Source organism: Sander vitreus, chromosome 16 (assembly GCF_031162955.1).
Source record: "Sander vitreus isolate 19-12246 chromosome 16, sanVit1, whole genome shotgun sequence".
In the NCBI taxonomy this organism is placed as follows: Eukaryota; Metazoa; Chordata; class Actinopteri; order Perciformes; family Percidae; genus Sander; species Sander vitreus.
The window spans coordinates 11,749,015-11,773,106 of record NC_135870.1 but is presented as its reverse complement, the minus strand read 5'-3'; the positions used below and the strand labels follow the sequence as shown (position 1 = coordinate 11,773,106).

The window sequence follows — 24,092 nt, the reverse complement described above, 5'->3', positions numbered from 1 at the left end:
CATCCCAGAAAAGCACATGTGATTCTCCTACTGTAATGTGTCAAAATATGTCCTGTGAAAAAGGACTATAGGGCTGGTCCATGGCTTTAGGGTTTGAGCTGTGTTTCTGGGCGGGGGGGGGGAAATAACATACAGTAGAATCTGTCAAGGAGTAACGTATGCTGTTCAATTAGCAGTAGTGAGTGCTTTACCCGATGAGATTAATTGTTGCAAACAGTGGTGTGCAGGAGCCCACAGGCTATGAGGTCAAACATGGAACCAGAACAGCAAGGACACAGGCGGGGGACAATCCTAGCTGCCCTACATCTCCATTGACCTTCAACTGGCAATTCTCCCCAGTGTTACTGTTAGTGAAGTGACTAGTGTGAAGTGTGTAGTAATGTTGAACTGACGGAGCAGGAGCACTCTGGGCTACTGTCAAATCAGCCACTGGCTGTGCTGTAAGTTAACAGTGTGGATGGAAATTTGTCCTGGCTGAGAACTTTCCTAAATAGCTTTCTTAAGGCCAGCTGAGCCAGCCAACAATGAGCGTGACATATCCAAAGTTGTTGGTTTTAGTGTGGGTTAATGGATAAGTATGGGTTAAATATAGTTTAAGCACCATTCACTGTCATTTAAGTAAACATACTTGTATATGGTTTCTGGGGGAGTTATTGTGTTTCCAAAGAAATGCTGACATGCACATATAAATATATGTTGTGTCTTTGTATTGGGGCTATGTGTTGGAGGTTAATTGTGAAAGAAAAGTAGGTAAATGCACTTTTGGAAAGATGCTATAGAAAGTTGGATGTAATAGACATAATGACAGTGTAATTACAAAGTAACTATGGCTGGATGCACAGTAGTGACTTTGTGGTGGGGTGGGGGAACAGTTATTACGTTTGTGTACTGGGAATACGAGTGTAGTTTTCCTTTAACTGTCCTCTATGTTTCACATTACTTTAATAACTTTTGTCCTCTTAGGTTCTGTGCTGAAGACGGTATGCTGGGTTGCATATTTGCTCAAATAAAGTATGCAACCTCCTGACCAGTGTTCACTGGACAAACAAAGGAGGGAGCCTTACTGTTGTTACCAGGGGGTTATTTGGATTCTTGCTCAACAGGCTGCTTCACTCGGTGAGAGAGGGAGATAGAGACTGACTGCGTTCCTGGAAATGCCATTCCATTGGTCAAAACACCATAGCAACATAGTTCCACCTATGACAAGGGAGCAGCCAGTGGTTTTGAAGGAGTGATGTGAAGCAGAAAGCTACGTGGAGGGGGGGAGGATTGGAAGTCTGGGGTCTAGTTTTGGCCTGAGGCTCCAAACTCAAATTGAGATTCCACTCCACATACAACCTGTTGTGTTGATCCGTGCAATGCGCTCTCTGTCTACTCTGCAACAGTAGATGCTTCTCTTTTAGCCGGCTTTCTTTGTCTGTTAGTTTTGTGCCTTTTTATATTTTTTTCAGTTTGAAAATTGCATCAATTGCTTTAATCCCTGCACAAAGAACTACTGTAGTTTATGTATATTCAAACATTTCCCTGATTGTTACATGGTTAAGGTTTTTCATTTTGCAATTACAATAGATGCCGCACTGCCTTGCATAAATGTACTTTAGAGGAAAAGGAATTTTAAGTTGGAAAATAGAGTAAGACAATACACATAACAAAGACTAAGTTACTTTGTATGCATGTTGTACATCAAAATAACACTCAAGACCCTGTGTCACAATACATGAGGACTGGACTCCAATCAAGCCCTCATTTCCTGTTGAATTTTACCATTTGCAAGGAATGTCTGTCTAAAAGTTGAAATCTTTTGCAGGTGTTCTAGTAGTTTCACAGTAGAGGCAGCTGCCTATGCCAAAATAACATTAATAGCCCATTCATTAAAGGGGATGCATCCAAACAAAAAGGTCAAACCACCAGATAATACTGTGAGAAAATATATGCACAGTTTATTGATAGATGCAAATAGTTGAGGCACACACAAAATAATTCAAATCAATAATGTATTAGTTGTGAGTTCTGAACATGTTTTTTTCTTCTTTCTGCAACATTAGAAACATCAGTCAATCATGGACTAAAACCTGGTGCAGGCTGTTAAATTCTTGACTTCATTAGGAAATTCTTTGTTGGAGATAAAATACGTATGAACTTGAAGCTTTCTCTGCAGCCTACATGGGTCACAGGAGGCAAGAAAACAGGCCCAGCTGCTGCTGTGCCAAAGAAACAAATAACTTGATAATCCACATATGAAAATAAACAGAAATTCCAGTGACTACTACAGGATAACAAATTATAACATAAATATTTTTTAACTGCTGCTGATATTCATGGCTTTTTAAGACCTGCTTGGGCTCATTTTTCTTGTAATATCATCTACAAATTACTGTACAAAGTTGTTCATAGAACATTTGGTGAAAGGCCAGTTTCACAAAGGACGAATGATCAGTAATATTTACATTTGGCTTTTGAGTCACTGTTAACGTATACAAAGAACAAAAGGCACTGTGACAAATGTCAAAATATTTAAATATATACTTAAAGTAAGCACAAGGAAAAACTGGGCATCCATTCAGTAGAAGCAATCGCCAATGTTGCCAATTGTTTTTTGTCAATCCAATTAATATTGAGTTGTGTTAGACAGTATGGCTTATGATTAATTAAAGTCTTTATTGTGCAATGCTGTGACTAGGCTTGTGTACTAGTACACCAGTATTCACTGAGGAATTTGCATTATCGGTAATGGTAAGGTTACAGGTAACCTTTACCTGTAATACCTGTAATTTAACTGTTATAAGGTAACAGTTACATTTGTGTTGTTTACACAGTATACAGTACAGCACTATGTGCCCATGAATAAACAAGACAGAAAAGGTGCTAGTGACCTCATAGTTCTATTAAAATTAAAAGTTAGCTGCACATTTACATAGATATCACACAGCATTACTTTGCAAAGCTGGCTGACACAGAATAAGGTTATGCATTATTAGCCTGTTCTGAGTGGGTAAAATGTCTTAATACAGTGTCAAACATGAAACTTTGGTAAATGTATTACAGAATTATGAATACTGTCCATATTTTTCCTTTTTTACAGATGTATTTATCAGCATCACTGGCACAAAGGGATTCTAGTCGGTAAGTGAATGTTTGTGTGATTTTTGTCCATATGTCTGACTGTTACAAGAACATTTAAAAACAGCTGCATTTTTACTGGTTATTTCTTTGCTAAGTTTGCTAAGTAAGTCTGTTTGTGTAAAAGGTAGAGAGTGGACGACGGCTAGGTTGATGCACCGCTCTCATGCATGCAGCAGTAGCGCAAACACTGGGTAGGTTCACAGTATCTCCCATCCATAGTGTCAGGACATTAACTTTGACATTATTGGTCTTTCTCATACACACATTCACACATTAATTCGGCTCCACTCACACACATTTTAGTGTCACTTTAGCGAGTAGAGCAGTTCAGCAGTATGGCAGAGAGACAGAGGGTGAGCCGAGGAAAAGTACTGACAGCACAACCAGTCCTCCAGCTCGGCGTTCCTCTCGGGCTCCAGTGAACGCTCTGCGAATTTCATCATCAGCAGTGCCCGTTTCACATCCAGCCAGTTCAGGAGGCCCTCGTGTCGGGATCCGTCGACAAAGCCAACTCCCTGTCCATGTCTCTCCCGCTGCTGCTCCATCAGGTCCTTCCTGGGGCCCCAGAGAAGGCTCTGCAGTATGCGCTTGGCCTCCTGGATATGGATGCGTTTGATGGGGTCAGGTTGGAGCAAGAGCTGGGCCAGCCTCTGGAGGCCGGCGGAGTAAAGGGAGACAGAGGGGATTGGAGGCAACTCTTCACAGCGGTAGTCTTGTTCCTTCAGAGCTGGACTCACCTCAAATGGGTTGGCTTGGTGGAGGAGCTCATAGATCAAGATGCCTGTCTGGAACTCGTCAAATTTACGGTACTGGGCTGCTGAGACGATCTCAGGCGCCAATCTGGCGTGGTCACGTTTGATGCGAGGGTCAACACTGGTTGAGGCAGCATCCTCGGAGGAGCGACGCTTGGCCTTAGCAAAGTTGCTGATGAGGAGCCGGGGAAGGTGACGCTGACTGTCTACACCACTTGAACCGTTACTGGGGCCGTTGTCAGTGGTGGTTTGTTGGGGGAACTGGGAGGGCCTGCGGAGATGAGGCACCAACAACAGGTTTTCGAGGCAGAGGTCGCGGTGCGTGACCCCGTGCTCCTTCAAGTGCTCCAGACCATGGCAGAGCTGCAGGAGGAGGAAGCATACACGCCGCTCATAGACTTCGGGCTGACTTTTATGGAACGCCGCCCACTCCCTGACGAAGTCAGCTGCCGTCTGCCGAGGGATCTCAGAGGTGATGACCACCACTCGCTCTCGTTCTACCTGTTGGCCAGGCGCAGACACGGAGGGCTGAGGCAGCGATGAAGGAGGTGTGGTGGGCAGAGAGACTTCGTCAGAAGGCAACATGCTCTGGGGGACACAAGCAAGAAAGTGGCCACAATCCTGCTGGAGGTTGAAGTGGGGGGGCATGCTCTGCTGCACTGACAGACCGTAGAGATGGCCCTGTTTGGCGTCCATGGACGGACTCTTGCAGATCTGGAGACGTATAAACACAAAGATCAGTGGGAGGAAAGGATGAAGCAAAGGAGAAGAATGGGCCCGAGGGGGGAGAGAAGAATTCCCCACACAGAGATGGTAAGGGAGTGGAGCCAAGAAACATAAGAAAGGAACTATTGTTAGCGAGGTTCCAAGGTCAACGCCAATTCAGTTCCTGCTCTCATTCAAGTGAAATCAATGTCCTTGATGCAAAAAATGCTTTACAAAACTAAACGTCTTTAAGTCAACTACTACAGCCCCTCCATTCCTGTCATTCCCTTGCAAGATGTGGGAAAATTCACACTATATCAATAAAATCTGAATTCTAAAACAAACGTACAAATGTTACAAATCTCATTTTGTGTTGGGGTCAGATTTATAAATATAATCTCTTCTTAGTGATCAGCTGGACTAAAATCACATTCATGGGGTTCAAGTTTCAGTCAGCAACACACTGGTCTGAATAACAATTAATAACGTTAAACACATACTGTATATAATCAATGCTGATTTTAGATTATAATATGATCATTCATACTTGTGCTGAATGGCCCTGGTTATGTGTGTGTGTGTGTGTGTGTGTGTGTGTGTGTGTGTGTGTGTGTGTGTGTGTGTGTGCGTGTGCGTGTGCGCACATGCATGTATGTGTCTGTCTGTAAATCCTGCCTGGAATGAAAAGATTACTTGGGCCTAGAGATATTAAGCAAGGCTGTGGCACAACACATACTGTACAAACAGCTGCTGCTTTGTTCAACACTAATGACTTTGGGACAAAGGTTAGTAAGACTGAATCCACACCCTTCTTCTTCCTGGTTATTTACGCTACATGCCCCGAAGGTTTGTGCCGTAGTGGGGCCATCCCATCTGTAGCCTAAGAACAAACAAAACCCCTGCCCGATTTTAATCTCCTCTATCTATCCTCAAACTGTCAAATCCCTGCTTAAAGGATCAATTTACAACACCCACTGTGCAAATTATTCCTTCAAAAACAGTAAAGATGAGCTTGAGTGGGCTGCAAGTTGCTCTCTTGACGACAAACTCTGAGTGGAGAGAATAAACACAATCTGTACAATACGAAAACAACCAACAGCCAAACACAGAACCAACACTTATGTACAATACTACACATATTGTCTTCTGTACCTCAGGCCATCCATCAAATAATTATAATGTTCATATATCAGCAAATACTTTTCAATCCCTGTAAAAATCAATTAAATAAACATTTAAACTGTATCAGGTCGAGTGATGATGTTGCAAAAATATGGACATAATTCTGTTACTCTTGAGCATTAAAATTATAATCCCTAAGATTTCCCTCAAATCCTGTTTTTGATACTATTTATGTTGGCCATTTTTCTGCAATAATAATCTCTATACGTTAGTTTTCCTTGTTAGTTGTTGTTGTTGCTGCTTCACATTAAAAGTGTCCAAATGGTGTGGTGGCTTTTATTGTGAAACAAGAAACGCAGGTATTTGTCATCACAATCATTGTCATTTTTGGCATTTTTTGACAGTGGATCAGCAAGGTGACCAACTTCCCTGTGCCCTGCTGTTGTTTGAATGATGGAAAAGTGCTTATTATTGACTAATTTCCTAATTCAAACAAAATAGTTTATTTGGCGACGCTGTAAATAGACTGACCAGCTGCGCTTTTGTTGTATTTCTGACAAAGTAGCTGGTCATGTTTGCTGCCCTCAGAAGTCTGTGACTTGCAGTATTACACTGTACTTTACTGTTACCACCAGCAACCACAGGTATCACCAAATTAATCGGTACTGAACTATTACGGATTATAACTTTAAGACATTCTGGAAGTGAACATGGTTATTCCAAGCACATATTTGACAAAGACACTATATAAAATATTAGGCCTAATATTTAGGGATTACCTTGACAGCGTAGGAGTTGCTGGGGTCTGAGGCGCAGGCAGCAGAGTAGTACACAGCGTCCCCTGAGTTGCAGCTTGGCTTGTTGGAGGTGAGCCTGAACAGAGACCAGTTGCTCTCCTCAAACCGTAGTGGGTTCCTCTGGGAGCGAGTGAAGTGATCCTCACATTTGAGAGCCAAGCGCCGCAGAGACTCGGCGTACAGACCTCCCAGTTTGGAGTACACTCCCTCCCTGCTGTCTATGTTACTCAGAAGGGTCTGGAGCTGCAGGCTGGAGCCCATATTTGGTGCAGAACCCGGTTCTGAGGCTGAGAAGGGCACACTGAGTTGGGGGGAAGAGGAGCAGGTGACGCTGCTTCGGCAGTGGACACCCAGACGCCCGTGAGTCTTCAGTGGCTCATCCAATGTCCTGGACCTCGAGGGTCGGCTTAGGGGGGCATGGCAACGCTCCAGAGACTCATTGGAAGAGAAAATGGGTCGTGGGTCAACAGGGCTGGACGGTAAACTGGACCGGGAGCTAACATCAGCAGGTCGACACACATTGCTCTCCGAGCCAGTGAATGGGAGGCGTGGGTAGGCCCGGACAAAAGGTCTTCCGTTCGTGCTATCGGGAGCTGACACAGTGCGGTTGACCATTTTTTTCTCTGGGAGTGGAGGTGGCTGGTTACTGAAGCTGTTAAAGGAGGGCGGGTGAGGAGAGCCTGGAGCTGAGGCCACTGGACTTCTGGAAAAGGGAGAGGAACAAGACATCCGTGCATCCCGAGAACCTAAGAAGATAAAAAGAAATGAAATTATTATAGTCAGCATGTCTGCTTAAAATAAAAGTAAGCATTAGGTCACGATCAGTGAAGTACAGTGTACTGCTTATATAAGGAACCCACCTTTTGACTTAAGTAGTTAAAGAAACAAAACTACTTGACAAGTACACAAATATAACAAATCTTGTTTGATATAAACAGTATGAATCAAACTTCACATTTCAGGATATATATATATAATAGTTAAACATTTTGGCTTACAGCTTAATCAAACCAGGTATAATTAGTGAGCATTAGAGGTGCTGGTAAGTAGATTTTGATACCTTCGGACAGAGCCAGGCTTACTGTTTCCCCCTCTTCCCAGTCTTTATGCTAAACTAAGCTAAGCGGCCGTGGCTTCATATTGAGCAGACAGATGTGAGAGCGTCATCTAAAACAAATAAGCAACTCTCAAACTATTCCTTACACAGAAAAAAGCGACAGATGTCAACTTGGAAAACTTGGAGACCAACAACCATTGGAGGCTTTTCTCTTCACTGGATTCACACAGTATATCCTTTGCTTTTCAATGTCCTTGTGAGTTAATTTCCTGTAACCCCACTGTACTCACAGACTCACATATTCCTGGGTGACAGCTGTGAACTTGATTTATTTACTACACCCCTTCTGTCACTGCCTACTGCTCAGCCTTAGCAAAAACACATACCTCGTTTCCTCAAAAGAGCTGGAAAGTTCCACAATCCAGGGTTCAAGCTGACACTTAAAGCATCCATCCAATTATGATCCATTTATCAATTAAAGACTTAAAGTTGGAACTTGACATTACACTAGAGGAGACATATACTGAGATAATTGTGTGGTGCAGTCTTCAATAACTGCTTTCACAGAGGGGGAAGACTGTAAAGGGGGAAAAAAAGTACTCTATAGGATGTAGCCAAGCCCTTTTTCCCTCGTTATCAGAGTCCATAATTATCTCTTCCAACAACATTGGCCAGGAAGTTACAGCAATTACAAGCGTCTGCGCCACAGAGGATATATGAAGGATGACAATAACTTCTAAACCAAGGATTTATGCCACTCATTCTGAGACACGTCTCAGGTTTGGTGATTGTAGAAATCTTAAACTCACGTCATGAAAATGAACACCCAGTCAATACAAAGTGTGAATGTGCCCTTCACAAAAGAGGAAGAGAAGAGATAAGCTAACGGACTGCAGCGCTCCCTTTCCTCTTTTCACTGTTGTTGCACAGTTACACTCCGGACAAAGTGAATCTTCATAGTTGAACATGGTGAACAGTGTCTGAACAGCAAGACAACTGACATGCAGGCAAACATATCAACTAAAGCACACGTCTGTAAAAGCACCTGACTTGCTTAATAAACTACAAATTATTTGTGTTATCAGTTACTCTATCAGACAGATATGATCCTTGGACTCCCTGTGCACGTTTCTACTGCAGCAAATGGACCTGCACCAAAATATAATAATATGATTGTGAGTGGTACTTACCAGTGTCAGCAGTCAGGTTGTCAGTGGAGGCCGGGGGTAGGCTGGAACTTCCCAGCCCCCGTAGAGATGAAGTAGGGCTTTCTACTGACCCTTGTTGGCTGTAGCGGTCCAGCTCCATGTTGCTGCCACTCATCTTACTGCACCCTCTGTAATGGAAAAAAAACAAAAGAGTGAATATGTTGCGACAAATAAGATAAAAACAAACATGCATTCAAACCATATTTTGTGTATATTCTTTCTGTCTGCATTGCTGACATCATTGCCAAACATCAGCCAAGCAAAGAGTAGCGTCCGCTGGTTAGGTCTGTAGGTTTTTTGTTGAAAAAGAATATTTTTCTTTTTGTGCATCTGTTAATAAATGTAGAACCACCCCACTTCCCCTCGATGCTTTCTTAATGCAATATGTATATAACTAACAAGTGCAAGTAACAGAGCACACTGTACCGCCAGGAGTAGTTTCACTTCCTTGTTCGAGCCACACACTTCTTGATTCTGCGTTGATTTATAACTGCAACAAACAAACCTCACTAAAAACTAAAAATATAATCTCAGGGCACGTTATGAGTCTATCAGATAGGACAGTTTTACTTGTTTCTGGTATTGACTCCCCTTCTTGAAGACAGTGAACTACCTCAGGTACTAAGTTACAGTGAAACTATGTAACCTTTGCTGAACACTGAACACAGGTAAACTCCCTTACATTTCCCAAGATTCAAAGTCTGTTTACAGGTCTTTGGTTGTATTGCTGCATTTATGAAAGAAGTCATATAAAGCTTTTTGTGACTCAAAGTCTGATAAATTGTCTCAAGTGGTCTGAATACTGCACGTTTGAAAATGATAAAAAATCTGGGGGTGTGGAGTTTAAAGAAGTGAGCTCACCAGACTCCATAGCACACTCCTCATCTCTGCTTGAGGCTAGCTACATTAGTCACTACTAGCATAACACATGTGAATCTCTGACCAAATTGTCAGCGGTGGAGTTTCATTGTGGGTAATGTAGGCGCCAGGTTTTAACAAATAATAAGAATGTGTGGAATAAAAAAAGCATCAATTTTGATCCCTTTTAAAGAAAACTGTCCATCAAAGGTAACCTGGGTGTTTTTACTTCTTGTTCTACTTTTGTGATAAAACGGTTGAAATTCTGTCATGCTAGAGCATGAAACGTAACGTAAAGAAGTGAGGGGTAATAAAGTCAGCAAACTGACTCCATTAATGTCAGTTACACAGCAAAATCTATCTGCAGTTTCATAACATTAGCCACCGTTACCTATGGGTCATATCAGACAAGGTAAAGCCGTTTGCATGTCATTTCCCATCTCTCCCCTTGTTTCCTGTTATCTCTCTACTACAGACTATAAATAAAGGCATAGAATACCACAGAACTATTTTGAAAAAGCTGTAGCAGTGAAACCCCTCAGGGTATTGAATTGATTAAGGGTGTGTTTTATTGCTTCTCAATTCAGCTTTTTATTGTAAAAGACAAATTGTGTTAGTTCTTCTTTAAAAAGTTTCATCACCTTGCTGTATTTCTTTTTACTTGCTAGAAATAAACTTTGCATTCTTCTTGTTCAGTAGGAAATGATTCCTCAAGTAACTCGAATAATTTCATTACTAAAAATCCTTGATGCAAAATTCTTTGCCTCGAAGCTTTGTTTGATCAATGTAACTAACGTTGTACGCTCATTGTGTTTCCGCACGGATGATTATTACAAGCGCACAACGGGTTGACACTGGACACAAGACTGACGCGTTATCATGGATCCCACGTAACGTCTAGGCAAGTCCCGCCCTACGAAGCAACTCGATTGGTTGGAGTTAGGCATTGACCTCGAGTGGTTAAGGTTAGGATAGCCGATTGGTCAGGGGATAGGATCTGAACAAATCGAGTTACGTTACCTTGCGTAAGCATGGATGCCTGTCTAATAGTAGTGTGTGAATGCTACTGAAGGGCGGGTCTTGCTTAGAAGTTGCGTGGGTTCCATAATAACGCAAGACGGACGCATGCATGTATTAAGAGAACGGACTGTTCAACGTACTTAATATGCACGTGAATGAAGTCACCGGACCATGCCGGTGATGTTTGCATTCTTTATTCTTTCTCCTCACTCAGTATTAGCCTTTTTAAAATGTGTCCCCCTGAACAGTGTAGTTGAATAGCCCTGCTGTAAGCTTTGTACAGTCACATTTACCTGGGCTTAGTGAACAGCTCTTTTACATATCCAGTGCAAAGAGCCAGAGGCAAGAAGGGGAAGGGGGCGAAAAAGATTTACATTTACATTACATTACATCAAAAATGTAGTTTTGCCAACAGAATAAGGGGCTTGGTTGCCCATGCAGCCCGTGCTTAAAAATATCAGCATCTATCCCTGTTATTGTATGCAATTTAGGCAATCAAAATGTTGCTTTGTCTAAAAAAGGAAACCTCTCTTTTGTATATTTACTATTGCTGTTTACTGTAAAGCAAAAGTATTTTTTATCCGATTAATTGATGAAATAATCAGTAGAATACTCGATTACTAAAGAAATCCAAAGCTGCAGCCCTATTGTTTAGTTTGCCTGACTACCATGATGGTCACTTATAATACCAATGAAAACTGTGCATGAGCAGACTTCCTAATCAAGGTGACCAATTAGGCTGAGTGACAGCCATTCACTTGTCTCATTATACTGCAAGCATCCCTTCATCTCTCTTTCCTCTCTTCCATCACAAAATTACTCCTCTATCCATTTATCTGCTGACCCCGACTTCAATTCCACCGTAAATCAGCAGAACAAACAGATGAGGAGGAGAAAAGGAGAGGAGTGCAGGGGGGAGACAAAGGGTTAGGTATTCTCTGTGGGCAGTTAGCTAAAGGATCCGCTATCGTTTAACAGACAAAAGAACGGTGATAAAAGGCAGTGGAAATGCTGAGGCAGCGGAGAAATGATAATGGGCACAGGAATTATGAGTCTTATGTGCATGTGTGCACCTGTGCATGTCACACTCTAGATCTCTCAGATTTGTATCCAAAACATGAGATTTTCCTTGGTGAAAGAATGTCATTGCTTATGTCCTGCGGGAGGATGTGTATGGATTAATGAGCCTTCTGAACAAGCATGCAAAAAAGACCTTGACTCACATTAGGACTTTGTGTAAGAATAAACATACACATATGTAGGGATGGGTATTGAACCCCGGTATTAAATGGGCCCCGGGGGTAAATTATGAAAGACATCGTTAAGCTCCGACATTATCGGTTTTGCTATAGGTTCTGGAGGGGGGGGGAGTAAAAGCAATAATAATTTCATCACAACTCCAATTTCTTTTCGATTTACGACGTTCGTCTTACGATGCATTTTTGCTAAAGAAATTTCTCTCTCTCTCTCTCTCTCTCTCTCTCTTTCTCTCGCTTGCCACAAGTGCAACAAGTATTTTGCATGTAAGGGCGGAAACACGAGTAATCTTTCAAAACATTTAAGTAAAGTGTTTGACCATCTCGTATACATATATAAGCATTTAGGAGCTTAAACTAACAATTATTTTGCATAGGAATTAATCTGAGGATTTTATACAATATGTTGCCAATAATATTCTGATGACTAGCTAATTGTCTAGCGCTATAATTACTTGTTGTCTACAACCTGATAGAGACAGTATCAAAATGAATAATGAATTTTAACTGAATTCAATTTTCCAAAATCATGGTGTCATGACAAAAAAAAAAGCTTTGTTTTAACATATATTAATAAACATCTTAATTGGTTATTTTCTCAGAATAGATTTAATCACTTCTTTTGCTAAAACAAAAGCTGACGTGAGATATCGTGATCGCCCCAGTTAACCTGTCACACAAGGTTTGCGTGCAATGACAGTAACCCAGATTTGGAATGTAAACAATCATGCTACAATAAGTAACACACTGGATCTGTTGACAACACATGCTATCTTGTGTGTGTGTGTGTGTGTGTGTATGTGTGTGTGTGTGATATTAATAAAATGTGTGAGAGGAGCTGGGGGAGTTTAAAAGGGGATCGGATTGGGGTTACAGCTAACTAGCTACAGATAGCAGTGTGACAGTGTAAAATAAGACCCAAACTAAACTGCAGTGTTGTTGTTGTGGATCAGGTTCACACAACTGGTTTCACTTCCTGACTACCTATTTAGTGCCTTCTCTGTCATAAATATATAATATTATAATGTAATGTATAAAATAGGGCTGTCAATCGATTAAAAAATGTAATCGAATTAATTACATACTCTGTGATTAATTAATCTAAATTAATCGCATACATCATTTTTGCCCGGTGCCTTAACGAATAACTATAAATAAATAACGGCTTGTTTATTTCTAGGCCATATGGTCACAATTAAATAATTTAATAATAATGTAATAACTATAACAATAACTTATTTCACTAGTAAATTGCTGTTGAACGACAAAAACAACCACCAGATGGGAGAAGGGCATTTATACAATAACTTTAAATGCACCACGAAGCTGTAGGTTACCAGTTTCATTGAACACACCGTCTGTGTTGCAGCTGCAGACTGTTACATCCCGGTGTTGGAATACTCTACAGTGAAATACAGTCATACTTTACACCGTTTAGCGTTAGCTGTCAGCATTTTCCGTGTTTAATCCAGCTACTAGCTAACGTTAGCTGCTGTTGAGTGTAGTGTTAACTAGCGTCACGTGCAGCAATGTTTCTGTTGCCTGTAACGTCCGTTTTCAGACCATCAGAGAACAGTGCAGACATATTAGTGGCGCCGAAATGAGGAGCCGAAATTTGCGTTGCTATTCGGTCCGGTAGATACCGGTTGTTAAGGCACCGGTGCCGTATTAGCACCAGATTTCGGTACCCAACCCTATTCAGGAAGAAGATTTTTATAAGTAAATGTTCCAATCAATGATCCAGGCAGCGCTTTCTCGTCTCCCCCCTTCATTTTACAGTCGAATAGTGGCTAGAACGGCTCCGGGTCAAAGTTCAATATGGAATGGATTAATCTGCGTTATTTTTTTATAGCCCTAGTATAAAATAATGACGTAGTAGACAATGTGTATCTTTTCGGTGTGCAAATGCGACACAAACGGTCAAACACACATTCGCTCTCCAGGGCTATTTTATGTAGAGACAATGATATTTTAGTAAAAGCAGAATCGGAGTGATGAAATTAAATACTGTAATGCATTAAGGTTGATACATAATTCAGGATTTTGTTAAAATATGGGGGAGTCAGGTAGGAAAGCAGGCTAACTCATGCACAATGCACTCGGGTGTAGGTGGTATCATTAACACCCGCACAATGTAATGCAATCCCCTACAACAGCCATGCAACATACACAACCTTTAGGAAGGTTACAATGTTGAGTTTTGGTGAGACTAGAGTAACTGATTGTACGGTATTTGTGGTACTGTTGTATTGGAAAATATTGTTCCAAAAGGTAGCATTTATTGCATTACTGTTATATTGTGCTTGTGTTATTGTGCAACCTCTGTATGTTACAACACAGTGCAGAGAACGATGACATGTATTTTTTCTTTCCCTTGATAGTTACCATGGCTATATAGCCATATAAACCATGTCTTTGAAACAAAGATCCATTTATGCTTGACACCAATCCTTATCTTTTACAAACTGCTCCAGTCTTGCCTTGTTATCTTCTTCCCTGTCAGCTATGTCTTTCCCTTATTCAGTACACTTTCATTGATTTTCCCCACATCACATAAAGTAACACTGAATCAATTTCACTTATCATCCTCTTCATCTTACCCGCATTTTAATCTTACCAACAGGATGGGCTCATATAAAAGAATTAAAGATAATCTAGGCAGAAAATGATTAGAAGAGATTAGAAGACGAGCAATAGGTAGGGTGTGAAAGAGGGGGGCGAATAAAGAATGAGCAAAAAGTTGACCACATCTGCCACTGTGCCGTTAAAAAAAACAATTTCAACTACCGAGCTCTTGATAGAGGTGTGAAAATATGCTGTGTGTTTTCCTTTTGAAACGCTCTCAAAATGTGACCGTTTTCCTGCACGAACAAGAACATCACCACTTTGCTTCACAAGTCTAATGATAGATGCATCACCAATGCTTACTAAGGGGCACATATGAGAATAAGATGCTATCAGGTGCCTACCTCATGCTGGACAGGCAAAGGTCCTTGTCAGGCTGGCGGGCACAAAATGCCCCTGGATCAGACTGGTGGCTCTCTAAAGCCCCGCCATGTGTAGTAACACAACCCTGGCTCCATACGAGTCATATGTGTATTTAAGTCCCTCTCAGCAGGAAAAGCAACAGTGTCCATTAGATGCGCACAATTTTAAGCACCCATATCTCATTTATAGCATTCACTCATTGACCTAGTAGTTTACTTCAGACAGCATCAAGATGCTATCTATTCTGCTGCACTGAAGGGATCAGGGTGGCTCCGTGGAGGGAGGGGCAGCACGTCTTGGAATGATAGTTTAGAGAGCAAAAGGCAATTCAAACCCAAGTCAAACTCAGTGGACTTGAATCCACATGGCTGATCTATAAATTCTACTTCTATTGGTGGCAACCGACCACAGATATAAACCAAGACTGAGACAGTTTGGGAGTTGCCAGGGGCCACAATCTGTTCACTAAAGCCCCTCCCTTTGGCAACCTTCACTGACCAGTGGACACGCCTTCCCATTAAAGAGTACTTATGCACACACTCATGCATGACATAGGCACATGCACAAACACACCACTTAGGCTGACCCACTACATGATATGTAGGTTGACCTGTTACGAGGAACAACAGAGAGAAGCATTGGTGTTTTCCATGTGATCAAAGGCTCTGGGAGGCTGATTTTTCCAACCATCTGTGGCTTTTAAATGATTCAGCACATCAAAATGATGCCTCACGAGGTGCATGTACACGTGAATCTTTGTATTGTGAATGTTTTTTATTCATGCTACACACAAGATTCCTTTTTCTGTCAATAATAAACATTTCCATGAAGTTTTGATTGCTTTGCAGACAAGATATAGATTATGATTCCCTGCAAGACTTTGTCATTGAGTTTCCAGTACTGCCTGGTGACCGGGGAGACTTGACTAAATACATGAAACCCACTTTTAAACTTGGAAAGCCACAACTGTCGCTGGCTGGCTCGAGGCGTGTTCCCACATGTGTCACAACAAGGTGTATTTTTATCAGCGCAGAATGTCGGCAATGTCATAACAGGAGAGATGGGTCCTTACTAGAATTACCACAAACATAAGTGCCTTAGAAATGTGATCAGCAATCTGTGTTTTTGACAGCAAAACACAGAAATTTTAATAGCTCAAGATGGCAGAACATCTGTTTGTCTTGAGGAAGTCACAGTCGTGTGTTAGACCTGATCACACCGTCCCAGACAAAGCAAAGTTTATTTTGAGGAGATCATTTGATGCTCTACTAACTGCACCACGAGGCTTCTTCTCTGTTTCTTCTTTGGTGTAGCTGACTCAGACAGCGAAGTGTATTCTTAGCCTCACGCAGACTCAGGTTAAAGCATGTTTGCAGATGTTACTGCTAATAAATGGCTATGTAGGCTAGAAGCCCTGAGCAGAGTAGTTCACAAAAATGTGTGTCTTGAATAAAGGTGAAAATTTATGTTTCTGCACATCCTGTAAGTGATGCCAACAGTTAAAATATGAACATTCTTTTGCCCAAAGATGCACCTGAACGTGTGCTAATGACAGCTTTGTCCCTGTATGACAATATCAATGGAACAAGGCCTATTATTATTATTATTATTATTTTCAACAGTTCTGTATATTGTGCTGCAGCCAAAACAAATTTACAGCAATGTGACACAGCAGGGAACTATTTAACAGACCCATTTTGTGTGTTAATTAGAATTGAAAAAGTCACATTACTGGCATGAATAGAACAAGGCTTGCATTGAGGAATATGCCGGAACAGTTTGAATGATCACAAGCTGCAAGAATGGAGGCTGATTCAAGGCTGAATAATGATTCTATGAAAGGAGAAGGCACAGTAAGATTCACACAGCCGTAAGATGCATGTATGTGCAGTCACAGGCAATATACTTCTATTACATAAGTAGCACCAACACTATATATATATATATATATATATATATATATATATATATATATATATATATATATATATACTATACTATACCATCAGAGAGCAAAACACATTTATGCATTTAGACTATAGTGCATGTTGTAAGTGCTAAATTATGGAATATAATGAAACCATAGTGCCATGGCTGAATTACAGTCCCATTAGTTCTAATGCAACTCACAGGTAAGAGAAGGCACGCAAATATGTGCTATAATGGGCAGTTTAAGTTTGCTGAATGCACAGCATTCATCTTACAGCAAGTGTTTAGTATACTAGCGTGAAATTAAATCTCTATTAGACTTTTTCGTTTACATAGTTCACTTATTGTAAACAATATTTAAGACCAACCCTTCCTTGAGATTACTGGTGCATTTACTGTGCTTTGCCCATACTTAGCATAAAGATTATTATGAGAAATGTATAATTAATAATAAGGTAATTTGTTGGAAATGACATGTGGACAGATAAGACTTTGCACCACTGAGTCTTTTAAGCTGCACTAAAGAGAGTTAAAAAAAAATGGCATCAAAAATAGTTAGTGAACCTGGAACTAATTTATGAAGCGGAATGACGATGGTGAGATTAATAATTAGCTCATCTAAGTCCTTTATCTACAGAAAATACTCGTCATCTAGTGGTCACAGCTTCCTAATTATCAAGAACGGCTTACTTTTCATTGCTTCATATAGTAAACTGAATACCTTTATGATGATTTGTTTCTATTGGTCAATCTGAGTAAGCAATGTTATTGTCGCACACCTCCACTAACTTCTAATTGGCATTTTGCCATTTCTTCTGTCAACATGAGTAACTGAAATAGGTTAATCAATAATGAATATATATATATTTTTAAATGTATCAAATATAGTGATACCCAGATACAGTACTAGTGTTCTGTCCTATTTGAGGGTTAATAATTGTTATTGTGTAAATGGTAAATAAAAAGTTCTTTGTTATTCTTACCTGTGCAGTTTCTTAGGTGGGGGAGGCGGTGGATTGGGCTCATTGTTGACAGCTCCCTTCCCTGCTGCCAGCAGCTCTGATGAGCCGCCATGCAACGGTTGCTTGGACGGCATGCTCCCGTTATGCTTGCCCTCCTCCTCTACACCGGTGCCCTCAGTCTCCCCCTGACAGGCACCATTGTTGGGGGCAGCCAGGGGGGCCGTGCCTGGCTCTGTCATCGAAGGGGGGCTGCTGTGGGCCTTCCAGTCCCTGGCCTCCTTCCAGACAGCGGCACCATTGACCAGGCCTGACACCCGAGAGGTTGTCCCTGGGTTGGCGGCCAACTTCTTCTTCTCCCCCTCTTTCCGCTCTCTCTCATCCTCCTCCTCTTCTTCCTCGATGCAACAGTTCCAGCCAGAACCGTGGTGCGGGGGCTTGTGCCAGCGTTCGGATGCTGCTGAGCTGTGGTTCTCTGTATGGACCTTGAAGTGGCCCTCCCTAGCAGAGACAAGGAAAAGCATGGGGAGTTCAGGGAGAGGGACGGGAGACGAAATGGACGGTGAGAGGCTGGAGGTACCTAGTCTGGGGAGATCAGGAAGAGGGACTGGAGAAGACATGGATGGTGAGAGGCTAGATGTGCCCAGTTTGGGGGAACGAGTGGTCCTTTTTGGGGGAATGGGTGGGCTAGACTGAGGCTTGGGGTGGAGAGCGGGGGTAAGGCTGGCTTCTGTGACCAAAGAAGGTAAGCTGTGGCTGGGGCTGGGCCAGCGGAAGGCTGGGCTGCTGGGGTCTTTACGTGCTGTGGGGCTGAAGTTACATTGGGTGCTGATGGCTGAATCTGGACTGCTCAGGAAGAAAGTCCTGTTCTCCTCTGTGTGAGCGGCCATTACAGTGATGGTGGCCCGTTGACTCTCTCCTAAAAGCTCAGAGCCCTGGGATGAGTTCTTAGTCTGGTTTGGGCACATAAGATGGGATTGTAACCCATTTCCTTGCGGCCTGCGCTTTTTCTTGGTGCTCTCTGCATAAATGGGTTCAGAGTCTGGCTGTCCATTAGGAGAGTTGGGAGATGACTGTGAGCTACCCATGGCTGGTGGGCTTTGGGAGCTCCCTGACCTAACTTGTCTTTCTCCCGACCCCTCTGCCCCAGGAAGTGAATCTGTACTACTATGATAAGAACAAGAGGAGTTCAATAGGCTGCTCTGTTCAGACAGTACGGGAGGAGAGTGGAGCGATGGTGCGGAATTGTGGCTAATGGTGTCCACACTTAAGGCTGTGGTGGAAAAAGTGGTAGAAGTGCTGGATGTCTTAGTTGTAACAGTAGCAGGACTCCCACTGCTGATACCATTGCTATGAACTTTGGCAGGACTGGAAGGGACAATATCCACAGAAAAAGGTATCTCCACAGATGCCTGATGGGACTCCTGGCAATTTGCCATGGTAGTCACACTAATTCCATTATAAGTGCTCTTGGTTTTAGTGGTAGTTGTATTCTGCGGTCTACAGGTGTCTCCATTGGCATTTTTCTTTAAACTCTGAGAACCTCTCCCCTCCTCCTGGGTGACGAAGATATTGCTGATGATCATGGAGTCTTTAGGCAGGATGTTGGGGGATAAGGAAGCCAGAGAGAAGCAGTTGTTGTAGTCCATCTTGGTTTCAGGACTCTGAAGAACTGCCTCTCTATGGGTCTTGTTGCAGCCGTTACTGTCAATGTAAAGAGACGACAGGTCCAGGAGCTTCTTCAGGCCCAAACGCTGAACTGGGCTCTTTGTGTTCTCCTAAAACATAAACATGAGCACACATTAAATAACATATACATCATTCTGAACAGAAATAGAGTCTGAGGTTAGTTACAGGAAAGATAAATGTAAGAGAATCACCTGCTCTATGTTCATGTTGACATCAGTCATCGACTCATTGGTATCAAGGCTCATCATAGTGGGTCTGACTGCGATGGTTGGCTTGCTGTAAGGTGAAGGCGCTGTTACTACCGCTTCTTCATCGCCTCCCAGGATGTTCTTCAAACAAGCGGCTGGCACAGCATCCAGGCCGCTGACAGTCTTTTGGTGTGCACTAAGCGGGTGGAAGCAGTTCTTACAAGAGCCGGGTTTCCACACGTGTTCTGCAAAGTCGCTGCACGCTGACATCTTTGATTTGCTAAATAAGGTTCGGTCATTAGTGGCTGTTGAGTGATGTGGCAGATACCGGATGGACCATCATGGCTGACCCACAGAAGGTTGCAACGTCACAAGATGTTGATCAGAAGGCAGTATGTAGAGGAGAGAGAAGAATGAGGTACATTATTAAAAGAATGAAGTCATGATGTCTATGTAATCACTTTTCTGCCCATAGGTTGTATCATAATCAGAATCCCACATATACATAAGAACTGTCAAAAAACTATTTTTTAACAAACCCCTCTTCACATCTCTTCACTAATTTATCCCATCATTTCCTTTTCCACACGCACAACTAACAGAGTTTCAGAACATCAAAATGTTTGACAGACTGCTCATTTTGTCTTGGGACGCACCAATTCGATACGCCACCTTATAAAGCAGATTGGGGGTCGGCCATAATATGACTGATCCACATTAAATACAGTGTTTTTGCCAATGTCATATAACATGTGTTTGTTGTTTTCGCTAAAATGCGTGGGTAGCGGCTCTGAACAGATACCCTGAGTTGAGGTATCGGAATCGGAGAGAAAAAGTTGGATAGCTGCATCTCTAATTATTTGTCTTTATTTTTCACCTGAGTTGTATGATTTTGGTAATTAAAAAAAAAAGTTCAGACGTCTACTTGAAATTGTGAAGACAGTGATGAGGAGGTCCAAGCTGAAAAGTGTTTCCAAGCTCATAGAAGACCTCCGTAAGGATTTAAGTGTCATCCACAGATGTAACTTAAGAAGACTTGGTGTGTGCTGTGCTACTTGTTCCCATGGCCTCCTAAATTAGAGGGTATGTGGTTTCTGTTCAACCAAAGGGCCTGCTGGTGTGAGCCGAGGGACATCAAAGCCCTCCAGAGTCCTCTGCAGCCCCCGACATGCTAGAAGAAGACGGAGGAGCCTCAAGCATCCCGGAGGTCGGAATGTCAGGAATGTCTAAAGTCTCACCAGGGTGAATCTCACAACCACGACAACATCCCATCCCCCTTCCACACACACACACTCCCACTCAACATGTGTGTCCTCTCACAAACAAACTGACGCACACACACCTCCTTCCTCTCCCTCTTCTGTGCTCTGTTTAACTGGTCTGACAGTGAGAAGATCAACACCTTTTCCGAGAGATCATATGTTTCCTTGCATCTGGGTGTCCCTCTTTATGTTCTCTACACAGCTTTAATTGCCTCTCAACAAGGTGCTGAGGTGCAATGATAAACATCAACATGAGCCCACCATCACTCATTATCCAGAAAAAAAACCCTAAGACAATTAAAAGTGGTATATATATTGTATGCACTTAGGTAGCCTAAATATGACTGTTGTATTAGCCACAGTGATTCTTGATTTATACAATTGTTTATTGACAAAAAACACTACAACAAAAAATAAAGAATGCTTGGACTTCTTAAGACTCCTTGTAATTAATGGCTCCAGTTTGAAAACCTTGCCATTTACTAATACTATAGGAATGAAGCGTTTCCTGTTGGTAAAGATAATACATGTTTACATTTTTCTTTGTTCTGTCTGACTCAGTTTGGGCAGGAAAGCACACACTAGCTCACTGTTTGTTTAACCGTTCCTGCGACAACAGAGGAAACTGCCTTGCCTAACATCTTTTGGCCTTGTGCATTAGTCATATGAAGCGATGACTGATTATAAATGTGCTAGGCCTGCTGCTGTAGAGAACAGAATGACTGCCAATCGAGAAGCTGTTTAGGGGGTTTTGTGGGACAATCAGGCAATAACAATGCATAGACAGACAGAACACTGGTGTGTTCAGTAAGTTAAGACCAAACTGACAGGGACAATTGACTCTATGTTGTTCCACTATCCCTGCAGGGAATTAAAGAAAACAACAGAAGTGGACATGTGGGAATTTAATTTGAATTTGAATTTCAGATTCATTTCTGTATTTCCAGAGAAAACTGAAACACATCTCAAACTGCACCTCAGTTTAGGTTCTTCTACCTCTTCTTGTGTACGTGTTCATCCCTGCTTGTTTGAACAGAGATAGCCCCCGCTGTCTACATTCCCCACACCTTCTCAAGCTCAAGGTCCAATATTTCTCACTTTCTCTTGTAAAAACACACAGAGGGCATAACCGCGAGAAGTCCAGCCAATTGACAAAATTCAAGGCCTGCCTTCAATAAAAAAACAGACTATGTAAAATATCTCATGAGCATGTTAGAAGTCGGGGGCTGGACAAATAAGACGAGTGCAAGAACAAATTACTTGAGGCGATGTTGGTCTGGTGTGGAATTTCTACATTTGGGCCACCTAATAAAGACATTGAGCCTTGAAGCCACATGTACCCATGGCCTCTGTACATCACACTGTTGCCTGGCCACTAGATGTCTCAAAAACCACATTCAATTTTGCTGATAAATTAAAACCCACTACCCTTATGTGAAGGACTCTAAACATTATATCCTTAGTCTAAAAGCCAAATGTATATGTCAGTTTCCCTTGAAAAACACAGAACTATGTAGGAATGCAGTCAGGATGCAATGTCAGACTGAATGGTAACATTTTAAATAGCCCAGAGATATGGTGAGCAAGAGGAGTAATTAAGGTAAAGGTTAGAGGGCTTATCAACACTCAACAGCTAGTAAAACTACACTTTGTCTGAATCCTTCTGCAGCATCAAGCAAGCAAGCACCAGCAGCAGACACCGCAGACACCCCCCCCCCAAACACAGCAGCGCGCACGCACATATGCGTGAGCCAGCCTTAATTAAGTATAGGTAATCTGATGGTTATTACTAGGGGTTACTGTTACATAATTCACTACATTATCCCAGTTACTGTTTTTAAGTGAATTGCTGTGCCGTGCCCAAAAAAGGCCAATACACTTACAATTACTATACAATAACACAGTCCAGTCATTCATAATCAGAATAATTAGACAACCTATAGTCCATATTACGGTCTGATAACCAGGTCACATCAGCGCGTAATCACCCACTTTGAATACAAATGCTTTCACGAGCAACATTTGTCACGCCTGCCTCACTCACACAGCCCATTCATTCATGGGGAGGGCACAACCTGCTTTTTCGAAACTCGGTAGGGATTTCCGCCAAAACTTGTAAACTTTTGACAAATACCACAAAACTTCCACCTTAAGACCATTGATTTGAATGTTTTGGTTGCACGTTTAGTTAACACACATTCGGCATAGGTTACACACCCGATGTGTTTCGGTTTAAGACTCCTTTTTTGGATTTGATAAATGAATATTTGGCTAAACACTTGTCTCGCCTGTAGCCAAGTTTAGTTTACGGTACATTATTGTAGCAGAATAATCCTTTATGTCCTCCCGCACCCAGGGAACTGGCAAAAAATTGTTGATTTATTATGCATTAATACAATAGCCTACTTAATTAGAAAATGTAAAAACTTGGCTCAACAAATAGGCTATCGCTGTACCAACAAAATAGGTGTACACAGAAGAAAAAAAAGAATAGCTACAATGTAACCATGCTAAAGTAGCCAAGGTTATCTAGTGCTTATTGACTGGCTGCTTACCTGCTCGGACTTTCTCTTCCCTGGCAACACAAAAGCTCTCAAAAAAGAAAAACAGACAAAAAAAAAAATCCACAACACAACTGTGTCGTATCTGCTCTTCTAATTCCCGCAGAAGCCGATATCCGTCAGGTATTCCACATGCGACAGATAATGACCAAGGAATTTGCTTCTGCTGCAGGCTGGTTTCGGCTCTCGCTGCTACTGCTGCTGCTGCTGCTGTTGCTGTTGCTGCTCTGTGCAGAGGTGGAGTGCTGAGGCGGAGCAGGAGTCCTCTGCAGCAGCGTGGAGAGAGCGCAAGGAGGTGGGAGGAGCTCCGAACCAACCGTGCGGTCTGGTCAGTAGCCACTCTCACAGATTTTCATTAAGGCTTTTGTTCTTTTAGCTGTCATAAGGATGTTTTTTTACAACCCAGCTGTCATTTGATTTGCAGAAAATTACAGGACTGTAAACCTCCCCCCAAATTTAAAGTTGGAGCTTAAGGTAAAGGATACAAGGTCTCATAAAAGCAAACAATTTGGGATTAAAACCCCAATGGGCTGTGCAGGTTTATTCTGCAAGCAATTCATTTTAATCAGAAGCCCTTTGATGTGGTAAAGGTGGATGTGGTGATGGTGATGATGGTGT

At 42.1% G+C, this 24,092-nt stretch overlaps 1 protein-coding gene across 1 annotated transcript; it reads right to left on the bottom strand.

Moving 5' to 3' along the window:
- Nucleotides 1-1,915: 1,915 nt before the first annotated feature.
- On the bottom strand, nt 1,916-23,725 carry prag1 (PEAK1 related, kinase-activating pseudokinase 1). Its single transcript, XM_078271018.1, has 6 exons — nt 23,469-23,725; nt 19,655-19,996; nt 17,799-19,552; nt 8,747-8,892; nt 6,482-7,245; nt 1,916-4,589 (listed from the first exon to the last, which is right to left on the bottom strand). The coding sequence occupies exons 2-6, from the start codon at nt 19,919-19,921 to the stop codon at nt 3,429-3,431; spliced, it is 4,092 nt and encodes a 1,363-aa protein (XP_078127144.1). The 5' UTR covers nt 19,922-19,996; nt 23,469-23,725; the 3' UTR covers nt 1,916-3,428.
- Between the last annotated feature and the right edge of the window lie 367 nt (nt 23,726-24,092).

What these genes read in the sequence shown, in the direction of transcription:
- prag1 (XM_078271018.1), bottom strand. Translation starts at nt 19,921, where the DNA reads ATGTCAGCGTGCAGCGACTTTGCAGAACACGTGTGGAAACCCGGCTCT. An exon ending in TCAACATGAACATAGAGCAG is followed by an intron (nt 19,553 to 19,654) that starts GTGATTCTCTTA and finishes TTTATGTTTTAG; the next exon opens with GAGAACACAAAGAGCCCAGT. An exon ending in GCAACTCCTACGCTGTCAAG is followed by an intron (nt 4,590 to 6,481) that starts GTAATCCCTAAA and finishes ATACGTCTCCAG; the next exon opens with ATCTGCAAGAGTCCGTCCAT.